This window comes from Cervus canadensis, chromosome 29 (genome assembly GCF_019320065.1).
Source record: "Cervus canadensis isolate Bull #8, Minnesota chromosome 29, ASM1932006v1, whole genome shotgun sequence".
Taxonomy (NCBI): Eukaryota; Metazoa; Chordata; class Mammalia; order Artiodactyla; family Cervidae; genus Cervus; species Cervus canadensis.
The window spans coordinates 45,448,853-45,466,724 of record NC_057414.1 but is presented as its reverse complement, the minus strand read 5'-3'; the positions used below and the strand labels follow the sequence as shown (position 1 = coordinate 45,466,724).

Genomic DNA, 17,872 nt, shown 5'->3' with positions numbered 1-17,872 from the left:
GACGGGCAGGGCCAGGCAGGCAGGAGGCTGAGGGGCTCCGGCCGGGGGGACCTGACCGGCCGGCTGACTCTCTAAGCCTCCGTTTCCTGTCTGTGCCCCGGGCAGTCCCTCACCTGGCTTCTCAGGGCTACTGTGAGCTGCGCGGACCCTCATGTCCGGGGAGCCTTGGCTGGTGCTGGCTGTGTTGGGGGGGCGGCCCAGCCACCGAGGCCGAAGCCGTGCGCTCTGGCCCCCGCGCACACAGCCTCTGGCCGCGCTGCCCTAGGTCTGCTGTGCTGGGCTCAGGCACCCGCGGGCCGACCCGGGTCAGCATGCCTGCCCCCACTCCGGGTCCAGGACCTGCCAGTCCACCGCAGGAGTGCAGCTGGGCTCTGTCTGTCCCGGCCGGGGCTGGCCTGGCCAAATGTCGGGGTGCTGTGGGCTCCCCCGGGGGCCCGCAGGCTGGGCAGGTGGGAGAGCCTTCGGAGAGCCTCTGGCGGGCGGGGCTGCGTGGGCAGCGGGCACCCTGAGTCCCCGCCCCGGGCTCCGTGAAGGCACATTCCTGAGGCTGCGGGTCAGCGGCCCCCCTCGGTGGGGCCTATAATGAGGAAACAGAGTCTGGAGCTGTGTAACCGTGACAGCCCGCGGGGGGGCGGGCCGGGCCGGGGTGGGTGGGGTGGGGTGAGATGCGGCCCTGTCCTCGCCCCCAGCCATCTGACCCCCAGCTCGTGGTGTGTGACCGCTGTCTCCCCAGGCTGGGCTGAGGGTGACCGGCCTGGACACAATTTATCCCGAGTGCGCGCGCGTGTGTTTTTGTACCTCGTCACTGAATCCCGTGCGTAGTGAATTAGTTTCCTGATGTAGTAAACATTTCGGAAGGCCAAGATCCTCTCCCTCCTGTCCCTGTGCCAGCGAAATTCCCCGAGCCCCGCCCTCCCTCGCTGAGCGGGCTTGTTCCTCATCCAGGAGGCGTGAGCCTTGGTTCCAAGACCCTCCCGTTGGACCCCAGAGTCCCCCCCAGGCCCCAAACCTCCCTGCTAGTCCTGTTCCCTCTGGCGGGGGGGAGCATTGCCGGCCTAGGGTTCAGCAGGCCTCCCAGGCACCAACCCCCCCCCCCGGGGCAGGAGTTGTCAGAGCTGGCTCTCAGGCCTGCAGGACAGTGATGATCAGGGGCTTCTGGTGAAGGAAGGTCTGAGTTTGAACCCATTTCTTAAAGCTGGTCTCGACAGCCGAGGAGTGGGGAGAGGACCTGGGCTGGAGGCAGTGGACCAGCCCGCCCTGGAGGCCACTGACCAGGGCAGCTCCTCGAGGCCACAGCAGTCCATGGCAGGCTGGAGAAGTCACAGCAGGAGCTGGGGTGTCCTCGGGGTGCAGCCTGTGGGCTCTAAGGTGGATGCTGTGGCTGGTCCCGGGTCCTCCCAGCTCCCACCGCCCAACACTGTGTCCAGGCCGCTGGAGTCCCAGGGCCCTCTGAGAAGAGATCCTCCGTGGTCTGATGGTCGAGTTTTCCTGGGGGAGGGTTGCTAAGGCCCCAGCGCTCCCACTCTGCCCTGGAGGGTCCCCAGGCCCCTGGCTCTGAGGACCGCTGTGGGACTCGGACCTGGGCCCCACGTCATGTGGCTGCATATGCTGGTCAGCAGCTCCTGGCATTCTGGTCCCGCTGGGTTCTCCACAGGACCTGGGGGCTGGGGAGGTGATGGGGAAACTGAGGCAGAGACAGGGCAAACCACTGCTGGCAGGGACGGTGGGGGGCTGGACACAGCACACTGACCCGCACACAGACCTGTTCCTACTTGGCAGCCGGGACTGGGGAAAGGGCGACCACACAGCAGTGTGAGTGTGTGTGCGTGCCTGTGTGTGCCCTTGTGTGTGTTTTCACGTGCGTGCATGTGTGTGTGAATGCACGTGCACATGTGTGCTTGCACATGCGTGCAGGGAGTGTTTCCATGGTTCTGTGTGCGCATGCCTGCATCTTTGTGTGTGGGTTTTCACGTGTATATATATATATATGGGTGCACTCATGTGTGTGGGTTTTCACGTATGTATATATATATATATATATATATATATATATATATATATATATGTGGGTGCACACGTGTGTGTGGGTTGTCATGTATATATATATATATATATGGGTGCACGTGTGTGTGGGTTTTCACGTATGTATATATATATATATATATGTGGGTGCACACGTGTGTGTGGGTTGTCATGTATATATATTAATATATGGGTGCACGACGTGTTTGTGTGGGTTTCCGCGTTATTAATATGTATATATATATATATGGGTGGCACACGTGCTGTGTGGGTTTTCAACGTATTGTAATATATATGTTATATATTATGTGGTGCACACGTTGGTGTGTGGGTTTGTCTGTATATATAATATATATGGGTGCACACGTGTGTGTGGGTTTTGGTGTATATATATATAGTATATATTATGGGTGCACACGGTTTGGGATTTCGCGTGTATATATATATTATATATTTATGGTGCACACGTGTGTGTGGGTTTTTGGCGTGTGTATCTATATGTTAATATATATAAATGGGTGCACCGCGTTGGGGTTTCACGTGTGTATATACTAATAAAAAATATATGGGTGCACACGTGTGGTGTGGGTTGTCATGTATTAATATGTATATATATGGGTGACGTGTGTGTGGGTTTCGCGTGTGTATATATAATGTATCATATATATACGGGTGCAACACTGTGTGTGGGTTTTCCGGCGTGTGTAATATTAGTATCTATAATGGTGCACACGTGTGTGTGGGTTTCATGTATATATATATATAATGGGTGCACATGTGTGTCGGGTTTTCGCGTGTATATATATGTATTATATATATATGGGTGCACAAGTGTACTTGGGTTTCACGTATGATATATATATATATATATATATATTGTGGGTGCACTACGCTGTGTGCTGGGTTGTCATGTATATATATATTATCATAATTATATATGGGTGCCACACGGTGTGTGGGTTTTCAACATATATATATATATGGGTGCAGCACGTGTGTGTGGGTTTCCGCGTGTATAATATATATGTATAATATTATGTGGGGGGTTTGCACCACGGTGGTGGTTTTTGGGGTTGTGGGTTTTCGCGTGTATATATATATGTATATATATATATATGGGTGCACACGTGTGTGTGGGTTTTTGCGTGTGTATATATATGTATATATATATATATATGGGTGCACACGTGTGTGTGGGTTTTCACGTGTGTATATATATATATATGGGTGCACACGTGTGTGTGGGTTGTCATGTATATATGTATATATATGGGTGCACACGTGTGTGTGGGTTTTCGCGTGTATATATAAGTTTATATAATGGGTGCACACACGTGTGTGTGCGGTTTTGCATGTATGTAATATATATATATATATATATGTGGGTGCACACGTTGTGTTGGGTTGTCATGTATATAAGTATATATTATAATGGGGGTGCAACGTTGTGTGGAGTTTCACGGTATCTATATAAATATCTTATGTGGGTGCACACGTGTGTGTGGGTTTTTCATGTATATAATTATAATTATATATATATGTGGTGCACACGTGTGTGTGGGTTTTCTACGTATGTATATATATATAATATTATGTGGGTGCACACCGTGTGTTGTGGGGGGTTGTCATGTATATATATATATATATATGGGTGCACATGTGTGTGTGGGTTTTTGCGTGTATATATATATGTATATATATATATGGGTGCACACGTGTGTGTGGGTTTTCACGTATGTATATATATATATATATATGTGGGTGCACACGTGTGTGTGGGTTGTCATGTATATATATATATATATATATATATGGGTGCACACGTGTGTGTGGGTATATATGTATATATATATATGGGTGCACACGTGTGTGTGGGTTTTCGCGTGTGTATATATATATATATATGGGTGTACACGTGTGTGTGGGTTTTCGCGTGTGTGTATATATATATATGGGTGCACACGTGTGTGTGGGTTTTCACGTATGTGTATATATATATATATGTGGGTGCACACGTGTGTGTGGGTTGTCATGTATATATATATATATATATGGGTGCATGTGTGTGTGGGTTTTCACGTATGTATATATATATATATATATGTGGTTGCACACGTGTGTGGGTTGTCATGTACATATATATATATATAGGTGCACACGTGTGTGTGGGTTTTCGCGTGTGTATATATATATATATATATATATGGGTGCACACGTGTGTGTGGGTTTTCGCGTGTATATATATGTATATATATATATGGGTGCACACGTGTGTGTGGGTTTTCGCGTGTGTATATATATATATATATGGGTGTACACGTGTGTGTGGGTTTTCGCGTGTGTGTATATATATATAGGGTGCACACAGTGTGTGTGGTTTTCACGTATGTGTATATATTATATATGTGGGTGCACACGTGTGTGTGGGTGTCATGTATATATTATTATATTATGGGTGCTGTGTGTGTGGGTTTTCCACGTATGTATAATATATACTATATGTGGGTGCACAGGTGTTGTGGGTTGTCATGTAATATATATATATGGTGCTGTGTGTGTGGGTTTCACGTTGTAATATATATATATATATGTGGGTTGACACGTTGGTTTGATCTGTACAATATATATATAACTAGGTGACCGTGTGTGTGGGTTTTCGGGTGTTATATTATATATATAATATATATGGGGTGCACACGTGTGTGTGGGTTCCTGTATATATATGTATATATATTATGGGTGCATCACGTGTGTGTGGGTTTTCGCGTGTTATATATATATTATATATGGGTACCGTGTGTGTGGTTTTCGCGTGCTGATGTATATATATATAATGGTGCACAAACGTGTGTGTGGGTTTCACGCTACTGTGTTATAATATTAGTGGTGCACACGTCGTGGTGGGTTGTCATGGTATATTCATAAATATGGGTGCATGGGTTGTGTGTGGGTTTTCACGTATGTATATTTATATAATTATGTGGGTGCAACCGCTTGTGTGGGTTGTCAATGTAATATTATATACTAATGGGTGCAATGTGGTGTGGGTTTTTCACGTATGTAATATATATATATAATATGTGGGTGCACGACTGTGTTGGGTTGTCATGTATATGATATTTTGGGTGCACGTGCGTGTTGGGTTTCCGCGTGTGTTATATATGTATATATATATATATATGGTGACACGTGTTGTGGGTTTTAGCGTGTGTGTATATATATATATGGTTGCACACGTGTGTGTGGGTTTTTCACGTGTGTATATATATATATGGGTGCACACGTGTGTGTGGGTTTTCGCGTGTGTGTATATATGTATATATATATATATGGGTGCACACGTGTGTGTGGGTTTTCACGTGTGTGTATATATATATATATGGGTGCACACGTGTGTGTGGGTTTTCGCGTGTGTATATATATGTATATATATATATATGGGTGCACACGTGTGTGTGGGTTTTCGCGTGTGTATATATATGTATATATATATATAGGTGCACACGTGTGTGTGGGTTTTCGCGTGTATATATATATGTATATATATATATGGGTGCACACATGTGTGTGGGTTTTCGCGTGTATATATATACATATATGGGTGCACACGTGCTCTTTAGTGTGTGTGCACGTGTGTGTGCGTGTGTGTGCGTTTCTGTGCCCCTGGCCTGGATCTGTTTGCACTGCTGTTTTCTTACACATGTTTGGCATATTTTGCTGCTGAGTTGGGGGGCAGCGGTTTGGGGGGAGGCTGGGCAGTGGGGGAGGGGTTGTTTATGCCAATTGTCCACCCAGGCTACACATTCTTGTGGTTGTGTCTTTAACTTGGTAAAAATTTGGGAAATTTCTAAATAAAACAAAACAAAGGAAAAACATTTTCAAAAGGATTTCAAAATCGGTGCTGCCACTTCCCCCAGTAACCAGACCCGTGGGGCCTGGGAGACACCCTGAGTGGGGAGCATGGAGACGGAGAACTTTCTAACAACGGAAGGGTCAGTCGTGCCGTGAAGGGGTGAGCTCCCCGCCAGGAGACATACACAAGCGTCCTGCGACCCCCACCTTCTCTGTGCCAGGAGTCCAGAACCTCAGGCTCAGGGACGGGTTTGACCCCTCGCTGGGTGGTTTCGAGGCGGCGGGTCTTGGACCCCAGCTCTCTGAGGCCAGTGGGGGCCCGCAGGGGCGTGGCTGTGACTCAGGGCAGCTGAGGCAACGCCTGGAGCAGGAGAGAGGCTGCTGGTGGACGGACGTGCTCCCAGCGAGGGTGGCGGCCGGTTTGGGGGAGTCTTTGCTGACTGGGGAGGTGCAGGGGGCTGCTAGGCCGAGTCATGCGGTGTGGACGGGGGGCCCAGCTGATGACAGCCCCTGCCTCCCTCGTGGTGGGCAGCAGCCAGGGCTAAGGTCGCTGAGAGGGGCTGGTGCGGGCAGCCACGCCCCTCCCCTGGCAGGGGCTCCGCGATCCTGCGAGCAGGCTGCAAGACCCCAGCAGGCCTGGGGGCGCCAGGGGGCGGGGCCCTGTCAGCGGGAGGCAGGGGACCCCAGGGCGGACAGTGGGAGTCAGTCTGGCTGGGGAGCGAAGGGGTTTGGGGCTACAGGGGAGCCTGGGGGCAGCGGAAGGCAGGAAGGTGGTGAGGCCAGGTGAGGTCCAGGGCGGTCTGGGGGCTTAGCGGCTGTCGGGCCCAGACCAGGGCCCCCCACAGGGCCGGGACGCTGGGGCTGCTGGAGGAGCAGGAAGGTTGGGGGCCGCCGGGCCTCCCACAGTGACTCGGCACCCACTCTGGGACACAGTGGAGTGAAAGCCCCTCAGGTCTCTCTCTCAGTGTCGCTCCGGTCGGCCCCCCAGTCCCAGGGCGGGACTGGTCCTGGGGCCCACCTGTCTGCGGGGTCAGCGTCCGTGATCGGGGCCTCATGTGCCTGCGAGGGGCTGACCTCCGCCTTCCGCACTAGGACCTTGTCCTTGGTGACCCCGCCTCGCTGGGTCAGCCTGCTGTCCCCAGGGACTCAGGGGAGCCCATGGAGACAATTCAGGGCCCTCTGGGGTCTGGGCCTTCCATTTCCCAGCCAGATCTCCTGCTTTGTTTACCTGCGAGTTCTAGCTTGTGACGGCTCCCAGTTTCCTTCCGGGCTGGAGGGGCATGCTAGTGAGGAGGTGGCAGCCCCAAGGCCGCCGGGCAGGGCTGACCTGTCCCCTCCGTGCCTCTCAACTCAGGTCCAGGCTGGCAGCCTGGAGGCCAGTCTCCGAGGGCCCTCAGGACGCCCCCTGGGCCGCATGTCTGGGCTGGGAGCCACAGGACTCCATGGGCCTGCGGCCAGCCTCGGCGGCCTGCTCCCACTGTTCCGGACGTCTAGGGCCCGGCCAAGTCTGGCGGCTCTTCTCTGGGCACACGCACTGCACATTCCTGTCTTTGCCCTTTGCCCAGGCAGTACCCCCTCCCCTCACCATCGCCTGCCTGCCCTCCCGCCCACCCCTACCTCCCGTGATCGGCCTCGAGCCAGACCCCAGGGCTCTGTCACTTTAAGAGGGCGATGCCCGTGGCCGTGGTTGGCTGGGAGCGCCTAAGATGAGGTGCCACGTCTCACCCGGGGGTGGGACCACAGGGACCGCTGGCCGATCACTGATTGTGGCCAGGCAGGCTCTGCCCTCCAGCTGAGAGGGCCACGGCTCTTGCTCTGGGGCCCTCTGTGGTTCCCCGGCACCCTTGGCTCTAACCCAGGGCCCTGGCCGGAGCCCCGGGCCCTCACTCTTCCTCCTGCACTCCAGGTGCCCCGGCTCCCACCACCTGGGCCGCTGCCCCCCTCTGCTGGGAGCGGCGGCTCCTCCCTCCTTCCTGCTGCAGGCCCCGCACGCCTTCCATACCCAGCTCAAATGTCAGCCCCTCGGTGCCAACCACGTCTCCCTCCTCTGTGACCACGTCTGGCTCGCCAACTCGGGGACCTGATTCAGCAGCCGCTTCCCGAGGCTCCCCCGCCACATGGCCCCTTGCTGGCCGGCACTGGAGGGGGGGCTGTCACAGGTAAGGAGACCCAGGCAGGGGCTGTTAACGAGGCCCACTCTGGAGGGGCCGGGGTGACCGGCTGTGATCAAACAGCCCTCGCCACCAGCTCAGGAGGGCACTGGACTGGAAGCCCAGAAAGTCCAAACTGCAGGCGGGCGGGCGGCGGCTCACGGGGGCAGGCTGGCAGCCACCCTCTGGCGGAGCCACACGCGGCCACTCAGAGGGGCAGGGGGTTGCCTCCCCGGGCAGCCAGGTGGGAGACTCCCTGGGGAGAGTCAGCGCCCGCACCCGCAGCCCGCCCCCACCCAGACTCACCAGGAGAGCCCGTCGCTCTGATCAGTGACTGTTCTCGGTTCCTGCTCAGGCTGGGCGTCTGCACGGAGGATGCGCAGGGGCAGGGCAGGCCCGGCCCCGCCCCCAGGAGCCCGGGGCGGCTGGTGAGGGCTGGAGCTGGCGGGAATGACCCACGGGAGGTGCCCGGAGCAGGCAGGTCGAGGAGCACGTGACAGCCCGAGAAGCCCGTGGCCGGCAGGGAGCGGGGACGAGCCAGCCCCCAGGTGGGTGGGTGTCCTGGGCGGGGCCGGGGCGTCTAGAAGGAGACAGTGAGTGGGGGACGTCCAAGCCAGCCTTCCCCACTCTGGGAGCTCCCTGGGGGCCACAGCCTCGCTGCCCCAGCTGGCCGATCCTGGGGACCCTGCTCCTCCTACAAGCCCGGGAGCTCCGAAGGGCTCTGGCCCCGCTTTACCAGGGCCCCTCTGCCTGCTGCCCAGGGATGCACTTGAAGGGTGGGCCAGGGAGGGGCAGGGTGATGCTTTGGGAGGTAGGGGACCGCAGGGGCAGGGTGAAGCCGTGGGAGGTGGTGGGTGTCTGGGGCTGCACAGGTCTTGAAGGCAGAGCTGTGGACTGGCTGGGGGCCTGGGCTGAGCCGGCAGCCGGCTAGAAACAGGCCCGGGGGCCGCTGCAGAAGAAGGGCAGAGGGAGCGGGAGCCGGGCAAACCCCAGATGGGGCTGAGTGAGGCAGCGGCTGCCGGAGTCTGCATGCAGGCAGAGGCCCAGAGTGTGGCCCCGTGTGGGGGTTGTGAGCAGGTCTCTCCCCAGATCCCCACCCAGGAGGCTCCCGCCAGGCTGTGGCCACAAGGCCGGGGCCCACCGCGGCTCACGGCACCTGCTGCTGAGGTTGTAAAGACTGAGAAAGGCAATCCCCTGGTGGTCCAGGGGTTAGAGCTCTGCGCTCTCACTGCTGAGGGCGTGGGTTCGGTTCTTGGTTGAAGAATTAGCAGCCCACAAACAGTCAGGCATGGTCCCCGAAATAAAGTAAAATAATAACAATTGAGATAAATGGACAGAGAACAATGTGTTAGTTTTAGGCGTACATCGAAACAGTCTGACAGGCACATACATTGCAAAAGGGTCCCCGCGATGAGGTTCGCTAACGGCCATCACCCCGCAGTTACAGTTATTTTCCCCTCCATCCTCACGTAGAGGCTGTGGGAGTCTGAGGCAGGGGCGCTGTGCCCCGCCACCGCGCGGGAGTAGAGACCGGAGGGGCCCATGTCCTCGGAACAGGCCCGGGCCCGGCTGGACCTTGGGCCCCTCAGCTAGGAAGCAGCAGGCAGAGACGTAGGCATAATGCGGCTGTTTCCGATTTATAACCTAACAGCTCCGCGCGCCCTGGTGACTGAGCTGTTTTCGGCTGGCGTGGGGGCCACAGGGTCTTCTCACCGACCCCGTGAGCCAGACAGGGCTCCATTTCCAAGTGGTTCCGAGTAGTGGCATCTGCGGAAGCCCGGGAGTGTGGTGGGGAGCCCAGGCATGTAGTGGGGGCCCTTGGGGTTAGGGACACTGCCTGATTTCTGGAACCCAGCCCACCCCTGCCCCGGCGAGCCCTGAGGCCTGAGGCCCTGCACGCACAGTCCCCCAGCATCCCGTGGGACCCGGTAGTCGGGACGCCGGCTGGGCTGTGAGGCCCAATCTGGGGCACCCTGCCCATCAGCCGAGCAAAGGGCATCGCCTGCTTACTGTGAAGGCCCACAGGCGGCCGGGGCTGGGGCGGCCGGGGCTCTGATCCCTCGCTGGTTCTCGCCCCACCCCCACGCTGGGTGCCCAGGACCTGCCGTCAATCGGACCCTGGTTTGTCGGTCGGCAGCCGTGGCTGCCCCTGTCCCCTCAGCCCCTTGTCCTCTGGCCGTTGTTTCCTTGGGCCCCTGGCCTGGGCTGTGGCTGGGGTATGGGCAGCTGCCGTCCAGGTGCGTGCTGGGCGGACGGCCCTGGGGACGCGGGCGGCAGGAAGCAGAGGTTGGGGGGGGGGTGCCGTCATTTCTGGGAGAGGCGGCGTGAGGCCCTGTGTTCTCTGGTCCCCGTGTGTCCAGCCTTACCCAGCCCGGAGCTGAGAAGCCCAGGCTGGGATGCGAGGCACTTGCCGGGCAGGCGGGCTGCTCCAGGGGCTGCAGCCCAGACCCCCATCTCTTTGCAGATGGCGTTCGGGGAGGGTTCTGGGGATGCTGCCCCTAGGAAGCAGCTCCGGGGGGCTGTCCCTGTCCCCGGCTGCAGGTCAGTGAGCTCCCTGTGAGGTCTAGGGGAGGGTCCTTCCTGTGTCTTCCAGCTTCCGGGGGCTCCCAGCTGTCCTGGGCTGTGTCTGGCTCACTCCATCTCCGTCGTCACGTGGTCTCCCCCATAGTCAGAGCTTTGCCACTTGCGATGGCGTTTCAGTTCAGTTCAGTTCAGTTCAGTCCAGTTCAGTCACTCAGTCATGTCCGACTCTGCGACCCCATGAATCGCAGCATACCAGGCCTCCCTGTTCATCACCAAATCCCGGAGTCCACCCAAACTCACGTCCATTGACTCAGTGATGCCATCCAACCATCTCATCCTCTCTCGTCCTCTTCTCCTGCCCTCAATCTTTCCCAACATCAGGGTCTTTTCAAATGAGTCAGCTCTTTGCATCAGGTGGCCAAAATATTGGAGTTTCAACTTCAACATCAGTCCTTCCAAAGAACACCTAGGACTGATTTCCTTTAGGATGGACTAGTTGGATCTCCTTGCAGTCCCAGGGACTCTCAAGAGTCTTCTCCAACACCACAGTTCAAAAGCATCAATTCTTCGGTGCTCAGCTTTCTTTATAACCATAGCCTTGACTAGACAGACCTTTGTTGACAAAGTAATGTCTCTGCTTTTTAATATGCTGTCTAGGTTTGTAATAACTTTCCTTCCAAGGAGCAAGTGTCTTTTAATTTCATGGCTGCAGTCACCATCTGCAGTGATTAGGGATGCCAGAGAACCCTGCTGCCCCATCCCCGTCGTGGGACCTCACTGTCCCCGCCTGGCCCCTGCTCCCCGTCTCTGGGCAATCCCTCCCATGGTGGGGTGACTCCCAGACTTGCCGTCCCCCCTCCGACTACTGGGCGGGGCTCCGCAGCCCCCTACATGTCTCCTCAGTTCTCTTTGGGACCTAGAAGCATGTCAGACGTGTCCCCTCCGTGAGCGGGATTGCCACTTCCCCACTGTGAATGCTATTCCTCCACAGCCTCCCTCGGGAAGACCACCAGAATTTCAGCTGCTCAGGTTCCAATCCTGGGGCCGTTGTTTGGCAGATGAAGCATTTGAGCTTCTTATTAATTTTGTCTTGCAGCTGGTTTCCATGGTGACCCAGAGGAAGAATTATAAAACTCTGAGGGAATACTCGGCATTGGAGTATCCTGTGTATTTGATCAGGAAGCAGCAAACTTTTTCTATAAGAGGTCAGAGGAGGGGTTGCCTGATGATAGAAAGGAGTTTACAGAAACACGACTGTCACTCAGCCCCCAGCCGCCACTGGCTGACCGCGTAAGATGCAGGTGGTCAAAGTGGCTAAACCAGACCTTTACAGCTAACTGAATCTCACAGCGGCACTTGGTCTGGGCACTTACAGTGGCTTGTGCGTCCATGTTAAGTAGCTTCGGTTGTGTCTGACTCTTTGCGACCCTATGGACTATAACCTGCCAGGCTCTTTGGTCCATGGGATTCTCCAGGCAAGAAGACGAGTGGGTTGCCGTTTCCTCCTTCCCGGGAGCTTCCCAACCCAGGGATCGAACCTGCAGCTCCTGCGCTGCAGGCGGATTCCTTACCACCAAGGAAGCCCATGGAGGCCTCATCTGCCGCTTTTAAACGCAACACAGTAGCGTTTCAAGAGACTAAAGGATTTCCCCCACAGTTTACACAGAATAAAGGGCTTTCCACTTTGCTTAAACAATGATGAGCTTTTCAAACTGCGCCAAAGCCAGATCATGGCCAAATCGCCACATAAAAATCTAAAAATAGAGGACGACAAAGTGGATTCCATCTTCTTTCGATTGTGGTAAAATATACACAATAATGGAAAGTTTACCATTTTAACTGTTTCTGAGTGGCATTAATTACACTCATGCTGAAGAACCAAGGTCACCATCTGTCTCCAGAAATTCATCCGTCCTGCCAAACGGACACTCTGTCCCCATTAAACCCTCACTCCCACCCCCGCCCTAGCCCCTGGCCCCAGCATCCTCCTTTCTGAATCTGCACTTGGTGACCACAGCCCAGAAGCTCACCGCTGACCTTGTGGTTGTCACATCCTAGGGCCCTGTGGGTCACACACCCCTCCTGGACTCTCCTCGGCGTGGCGATGGGGACCACTGCTTCCTCCCTGTCCTAACACTCAGACTCCCTGTCCACTGTCTGCTCACCAACACCCGCTGAGCCGGCCTCCCCCCTGCCCACTCCAGCCCAAACGCACATCATAGCCTCAGCTCCAGGCCAACCCACTAATCTGCACCCCACTGGCTGTGCTGAGACCCGGCCACTGGCGCCCTTGGTTGTCCCCGGGGCCCCTCCGGCCCTGAGAACTGGCCCTGCCTGCAGGGGCTCCCCCTTGCCCCTCCTGGCCACCACCATGGACAGATCTGACCATACTTGGGTCTCCTGCCCCCCCCCCACCCCACCAGCCATCCACAGTCCACTCTGGGGGCTCCAGTTGTTGCTCCAGACCCCTCACAAGCTCTCAGAGCCCCCAGGATGACAGTCAGACATAAATTTCCCCCCTTTTTTGGACGCAAGCTACAGGGGACTGGCAAGCCACGCGATCTGTCCACAGAGCATGGCCGCCTCAGGTGGGCCCCTCTCCCTTTCGTCCTGAGGGTCCTGCATCTGTTCGCTGGCCCCCACTCCCCACATGCACCCCCTCCCTGGAGGCTTCCTCTCCTCTGATTGGTTTCAAAGCCAGGCTCGGGGGAGGGAGCGCTGTGGTCCAATCCTCGTCTGGGGAAGCTGGGGTGAAGCCAGTGCCCAGAATTTACTGGCACCAGCGAGGGGTTCAGGGGCCTTCCTTCTCCAAGTCTCCTCCCGCCCTCCATCTTTCCCAGTATCAGGGTCTTTTCCTATGAGTCGGTTCTTCTCATCAGGTGTCTAAAGTATTGGAGGTTCAGCTTCTGCGTCAGTCCTTCCAGTGAATAGGCAGGACTGATCTCCTTTAGGATGGCCTGGTTGGATCCCCTTACAGTCCAAGGGACTCCCAAGAGTCTTCTCCAACACCACAGTTCAAAACCATCAATTATTTGGCATTCAGCCTTCCTTATGGTTTAACTGTCACATTTGTACAGGACTATTGGAAAAAGTGTCTGAAGTTGTCCATCAAAACGGGGGCGAAAGCCCCATATTCAAATATCTTTTCAGGGACTGAAAAATGCAGGTGTGGGATGTCAGCAAGGCCACGGGAATGAGGAGGCTGGCAGGCCCCTGAAGCTGTGACATCTGCCTGGAGACAGGGACATGGGGGCGTCTGACCTGAGCATGGGGGGCCATGAATGCTGCTTTGTGGCCCTTTTCAGCCCACTGGGGGCTGTGATGCTTGGACACGGGAGTGCCTGTCAGTGGCCTCACCCTGGAGAAAGGCGCCCAGGCAGCCAACTTTGACCACCTTGCGGACCCCAGCCAGAGGGTACCTATCCCTAGAGGTCAGGCATCTGATTCCATCTTTCTTGGACTGAAATTAGTCCTAATTCAAGTGCTCCCCCAAATAAACGAGCTGCGGGTGCCCGCAGAGCATCCGGACAGGAAGGCAGCCCAGCGTGGGGGCACGCGGGCTCTGTGGGAGTCAGCATTTGCCCTCAGGATGCTCTTCTGAATTCAGTGCCCGTTTCCAGCAACAAGCCGCCCTGTGGCTGTGTTGGGAGCCTCCGACCTGCCAGCTGTGGCTGGATTTCAGGATCCCTCTATTTGAGGGCAGTGATGCAGGTCCCAGGCACTCAGGGCCGAGACACTCCCCCTGAGCGTGCCTTCACAGCTCTCCTAGCTGGTCTCTGCTTGATCACTCCCAGCCACGGGATGCTCACTACCTTTGCTTTCAGCGCTTTCCTGCGTTGAGGGGCCATGGCTCTCGGCCAGCCCTTCTGTCTATGGAGCTGAAATCTGCTGCCCAGGGTGCCTTCCCTGCCCCTCCTGTCGTGGGTCCTACATCCAGAAGGGTCTCTTGTGTCTCCTGTATCTGAGCCACCCCCTAAAGGCTCAGACTCCAGCCGTAGGGCAGAGGCCAGGTGAGATGGAGTCCCGCCCCCCCACTCACCTTCTCCTCCCTGTCACGTGTTGACCCCCACTGCCCAGAGCATCCAGCTTCTCTCCTGTCCTCACCCTCAGAGGCTGCTCTTGCTTCCAGCCTGGAGTTGGTGGTGGGCCCGGCTGGGCCCCGTCAGTGGGACCTGGCAGGCCTACTGGAAGGGGTTGGACCCTTTGACCCCCCAGGTCACCCTTTTCCCAGGACCTTCCCTTGGGGAGCCAGGCAGGCGGCCACCCCAGGCCCTGACCAAGGACACAGAGGACGCCAGGCCACAGAGCGAGGCCCCGCAGTGGGCTGGCGGCCTGGCCGTGGCTGCCTGGGACCCAGCACCCCGTCAAGTCCCCCAGGCAGAAGCGGGTGGTGCCGGCAGTGGCCGGTCCGGGGTTCTCAGGACCAGGGTCTCCATCTGGACCTGAGACAACAGGGCTCCTGGTCACAGAGTGGCCCTTGCTGATGGGCCTCGCAGACAGAAACCTGAGCCAGAAGTGAGGCACAGGCGGGGGGGCCCCAAGACATTGCCGGCCGCCCCGTGTGCCTCTGTGGAGCTGGCAGGCAGCCACAGTCAACGCCGGGCTCCCAGAGAAAACACTCAGACACACAGACACACGCGACAGCGCGCCCCAGCACACCTGAGCATCCCGGACCTGGGTCAGCACGGCGTTTGCTCTGAACCCACACCAGACCCCAGGCGGGCTGCGTCCCCTGGGGCCACACCTGGGGCATGTGGGTCGGTCCCCAGGTAGACCCCCCTTCCCCATGGTGCACACAGTCCCGCAGGAGGGCCCCAGCCTGGACCCTCCACGCTCACCGAGGCAACGGTGGGTGGACAGGACCCTGGACCTGGAGCCCCTAGGGTGCGAGATGGTGCAGCGGCCTGTCTGGGGCCGAGGGCGGGACCCTCCGACCGGGCAACCTGGCGCCTAAAGAGGACGTGGCAGCTCCTTTCTGGAAGGCTCCATCCCATTTCAGCCATTCCCTGTTGGGTGTGGCGGCTGGCGGCCCCCAGCCTCATGGGGAGTCTGAGCACAGGGAGGCTGTTTTGCTTTCATCCCCCTCCGAAGGCACATGGGCCCGGCCATGCAGTGTCTGACCTCAGGGGGCCTCGCCAGGCCCCAAACAAAGAAGGTTCTGGATCTTTATGGAAGTCAAGGAGCCCTGGGGCCTCTAGCTGACTCCAGCCCACTCAGCCATCAAAGAACCCGGGGCTCCCTCGGGGGTGCCCTCTGCACCCACTCCAGGAGCCCCTGATCCCCAGCAGAACCTTCCAGAGTAGGCAGAGAAGGCTCAGGTCTGTGGAGCGCAACAGCCACTTTTAGGAAAGAGAGTCCAGCAGGGTGGTGAGTGTCTCAAGGCCGAGCCGGGAAGCGCCTTTGCCTGGGTCCGTGTGCACCTCTGTAGGCAGGGCCCGGACGAGCGGGTCTGAGCTCGAGGCTGGAGGGTCCCGGCTCCCAGCCTCCATCCTGCCCCTTCCCCCAGGTGGGGTCCGCCCGGAAGGATGCACGCTCCTGAAGGGGAAGTGGCCCGGGGCTGTGCCAGGCACCTTCCAGAAGGGGCAGTGGGGCCCCCGCTGCTCCGCATGTGTTCAGACCTGCCCTCAACCCCTTGGACCACAAGGTGAGGGTGAGGCCCCCTGAGCCTCCAGCGGGCCCTCCTTTTCCCAGATGGAGGCTCTGAGGCCTGGAGACCAATAGGGCTTGGGGTGGACCAGGGCCGGCTCACAGAGCATCCAGCTGGGAAGCCCGCGGCAATGCGCGGGGAGATCTGGGAGCCCCGAGAGGGGGCCCTGAGGAAGTGAGGACAGCACCCCAGGAGCCCAGGGCGTCCAGGACGCGGGGCACGGGTGTGTGCGAGACCCGCCCTACCCTCCCCAGCCTGGTCAGTGGAAGCAGGAGGGAGGGTGGAGGCCACGGCAGGGAGGCGCAGCCCGCGCTCGTTCTAGGTCATCCATCCTCTGTCACTCCCTCCGTCACTCACTGAGTCACTCATTCATCTGCTTGCTCACTCATTAGCATGCTCATTCACTCAGTTCTTCAGTCACACATTCGCTCACTCATTCGTTCACTCACTCATTCATTCTGTCATTCATTCACTCCCTCCTCCATCTCTCAGTCACTCCCTCATTCACTCATTCAGTCATTCATTGAGTCACTCATTCATTTGCTTGCTCATTCATTAACATGCTCATTCACTCACTCATTCATTCACTCACTCACTCACTGATTCACTCTTTCATTCACTCAGTCACTCATTCCTTCAGTCACACCTTCCTTTACTCATTCATTCACTCACTCATTCATTCACTCATTCACTCACTCTTTCATTAACTCACTTATCATTCACTCACTCATTCATTAAGTCATTCATTCATTGCTTGCTCACTCATTCACTCAGTCATTCACTCATTCATTCCTTGGATAACTCATTCACTCACTCATTGACTCATCATTCATTCAGTCACTCATTCATTCACTCACTCACTCATTCACTCTTTCATTCACTCACTCTTTCATTCACTCACTCATTCACCCTGTACTCAGCCTCAGTGGACACCAGACACTGTTCCAGATGCTGAGATAGAGCTGTGATCAAAACAAACCCCTCTTGTGAGGAGCTTGCATTCCAGGAGCAGAACCGTGGGACCCCCCACCTACACTGAACACCTGGATTATGGCGGGTGTGGCTGTGGGGATGGGGCTTCCCCTCCATCCTGGAGGGGCAGACTTGCCTCCAGCCGCACCCAAGGAACAGAGGGGGATGCCCTCACCAGCTCCACGCTCTGCTCAGTGCCTCACTGACCTACCCTGAGGCCCCCCCTGTGCACCACCCCCCGGGCGGGCACACACAGGAAGGGGAGACGGGCTCAGGATGAATGAGATGGATCAAAGGCACAGATAAGGCCACGCAGAGCAGGGTCTGGAAGCATTTAGGGCCTGGGGAGGAGGGGCTGCCGCCCTGGGAGCTCCATCTCCAGGCCAGCCTCAGCTGACTGCGCCCGGCTCCCGTCACCGGCACACAGAAGCCACGCTGGGGTCTGGGTAGCTGTCGGCGGGGTGAGGGGTCCAAAGCCTGCCATCCAGCTCTGTAGCCAGGTCAAACCCCCGCAAGCCTTGGGGGAACCCCTACCCCCGAGCCTCAGTTTCCCCACCTGTCGATGGGTGCCTTGCCCCCACCAGACCCCCACTGGGTTAGGGGCTCTCACAGAAGCTCTGCGGATGGATGGGGGAGCCTGGGAAGGGCATGGGTGGGAGGATGGGGGATGGAAGGGTGTCGGGGGCCCAGGGCAGAGGCCCAACCT

The 17,872-nt window shown here is 56.9% G+C and overlaps 1 protein-coding gene across 1 annotated transcript; it reads right to left on the bottom strand.

Annotated features, from left to right (window-relative positions):
- Positions 1-127: 127 nt before the first annotated feature.
- Positions 128-15,214, bottom strand: LOC122430765 (collagen alpha-1(III) chain-like). The gene is made up of 14 exons (XM_043451582.1): positions 15,207-15,214; positions 14,825-15,051; positions 14,652-14,728; positions 10,130-10,282; positions 9,494-9,613; positions 8,895-8,973; positions 8,331-8,604; positions 8,072-8,160; positions 7,762-8,002; positions 6,893-7,003; positions 6,613-6,738; positions 6,389-6,510; positions 6,082-6,314; positions 128-577 (listed from the first exon to the last, which is right to left on the bottom strand). The coding sequence occupies exons 1-14, from the start codon at positions 15,212-15,214 to the stop codon at positions 128-130; spliced, it is 2,310 nt and encodes a 769-aa protein (XP_043307517.1).
- Between the last annotated feature and the right edge of the window lie 2,658 nt (positions 15,215-17,872).

Coding starts and splice junctions, on each gene's coding strand:
- LOC122430765 (XM_043451582.1), bottom strand. Junction 6,511..6,612: donor CGCTGCCCCCAGGCTCCCCT/GTAGCCCCAAAC, acceptor TGGCGCCCCCAG/GCCTGCTGGGGTCTTGCAGC. Junction 578..6,081: donor GGACTCCTGGCACAGAGAAG/GTGGGGGTCGCA, acceptor TCCTCATTATAG/GCCCCACCGAGGGGGGCCGC.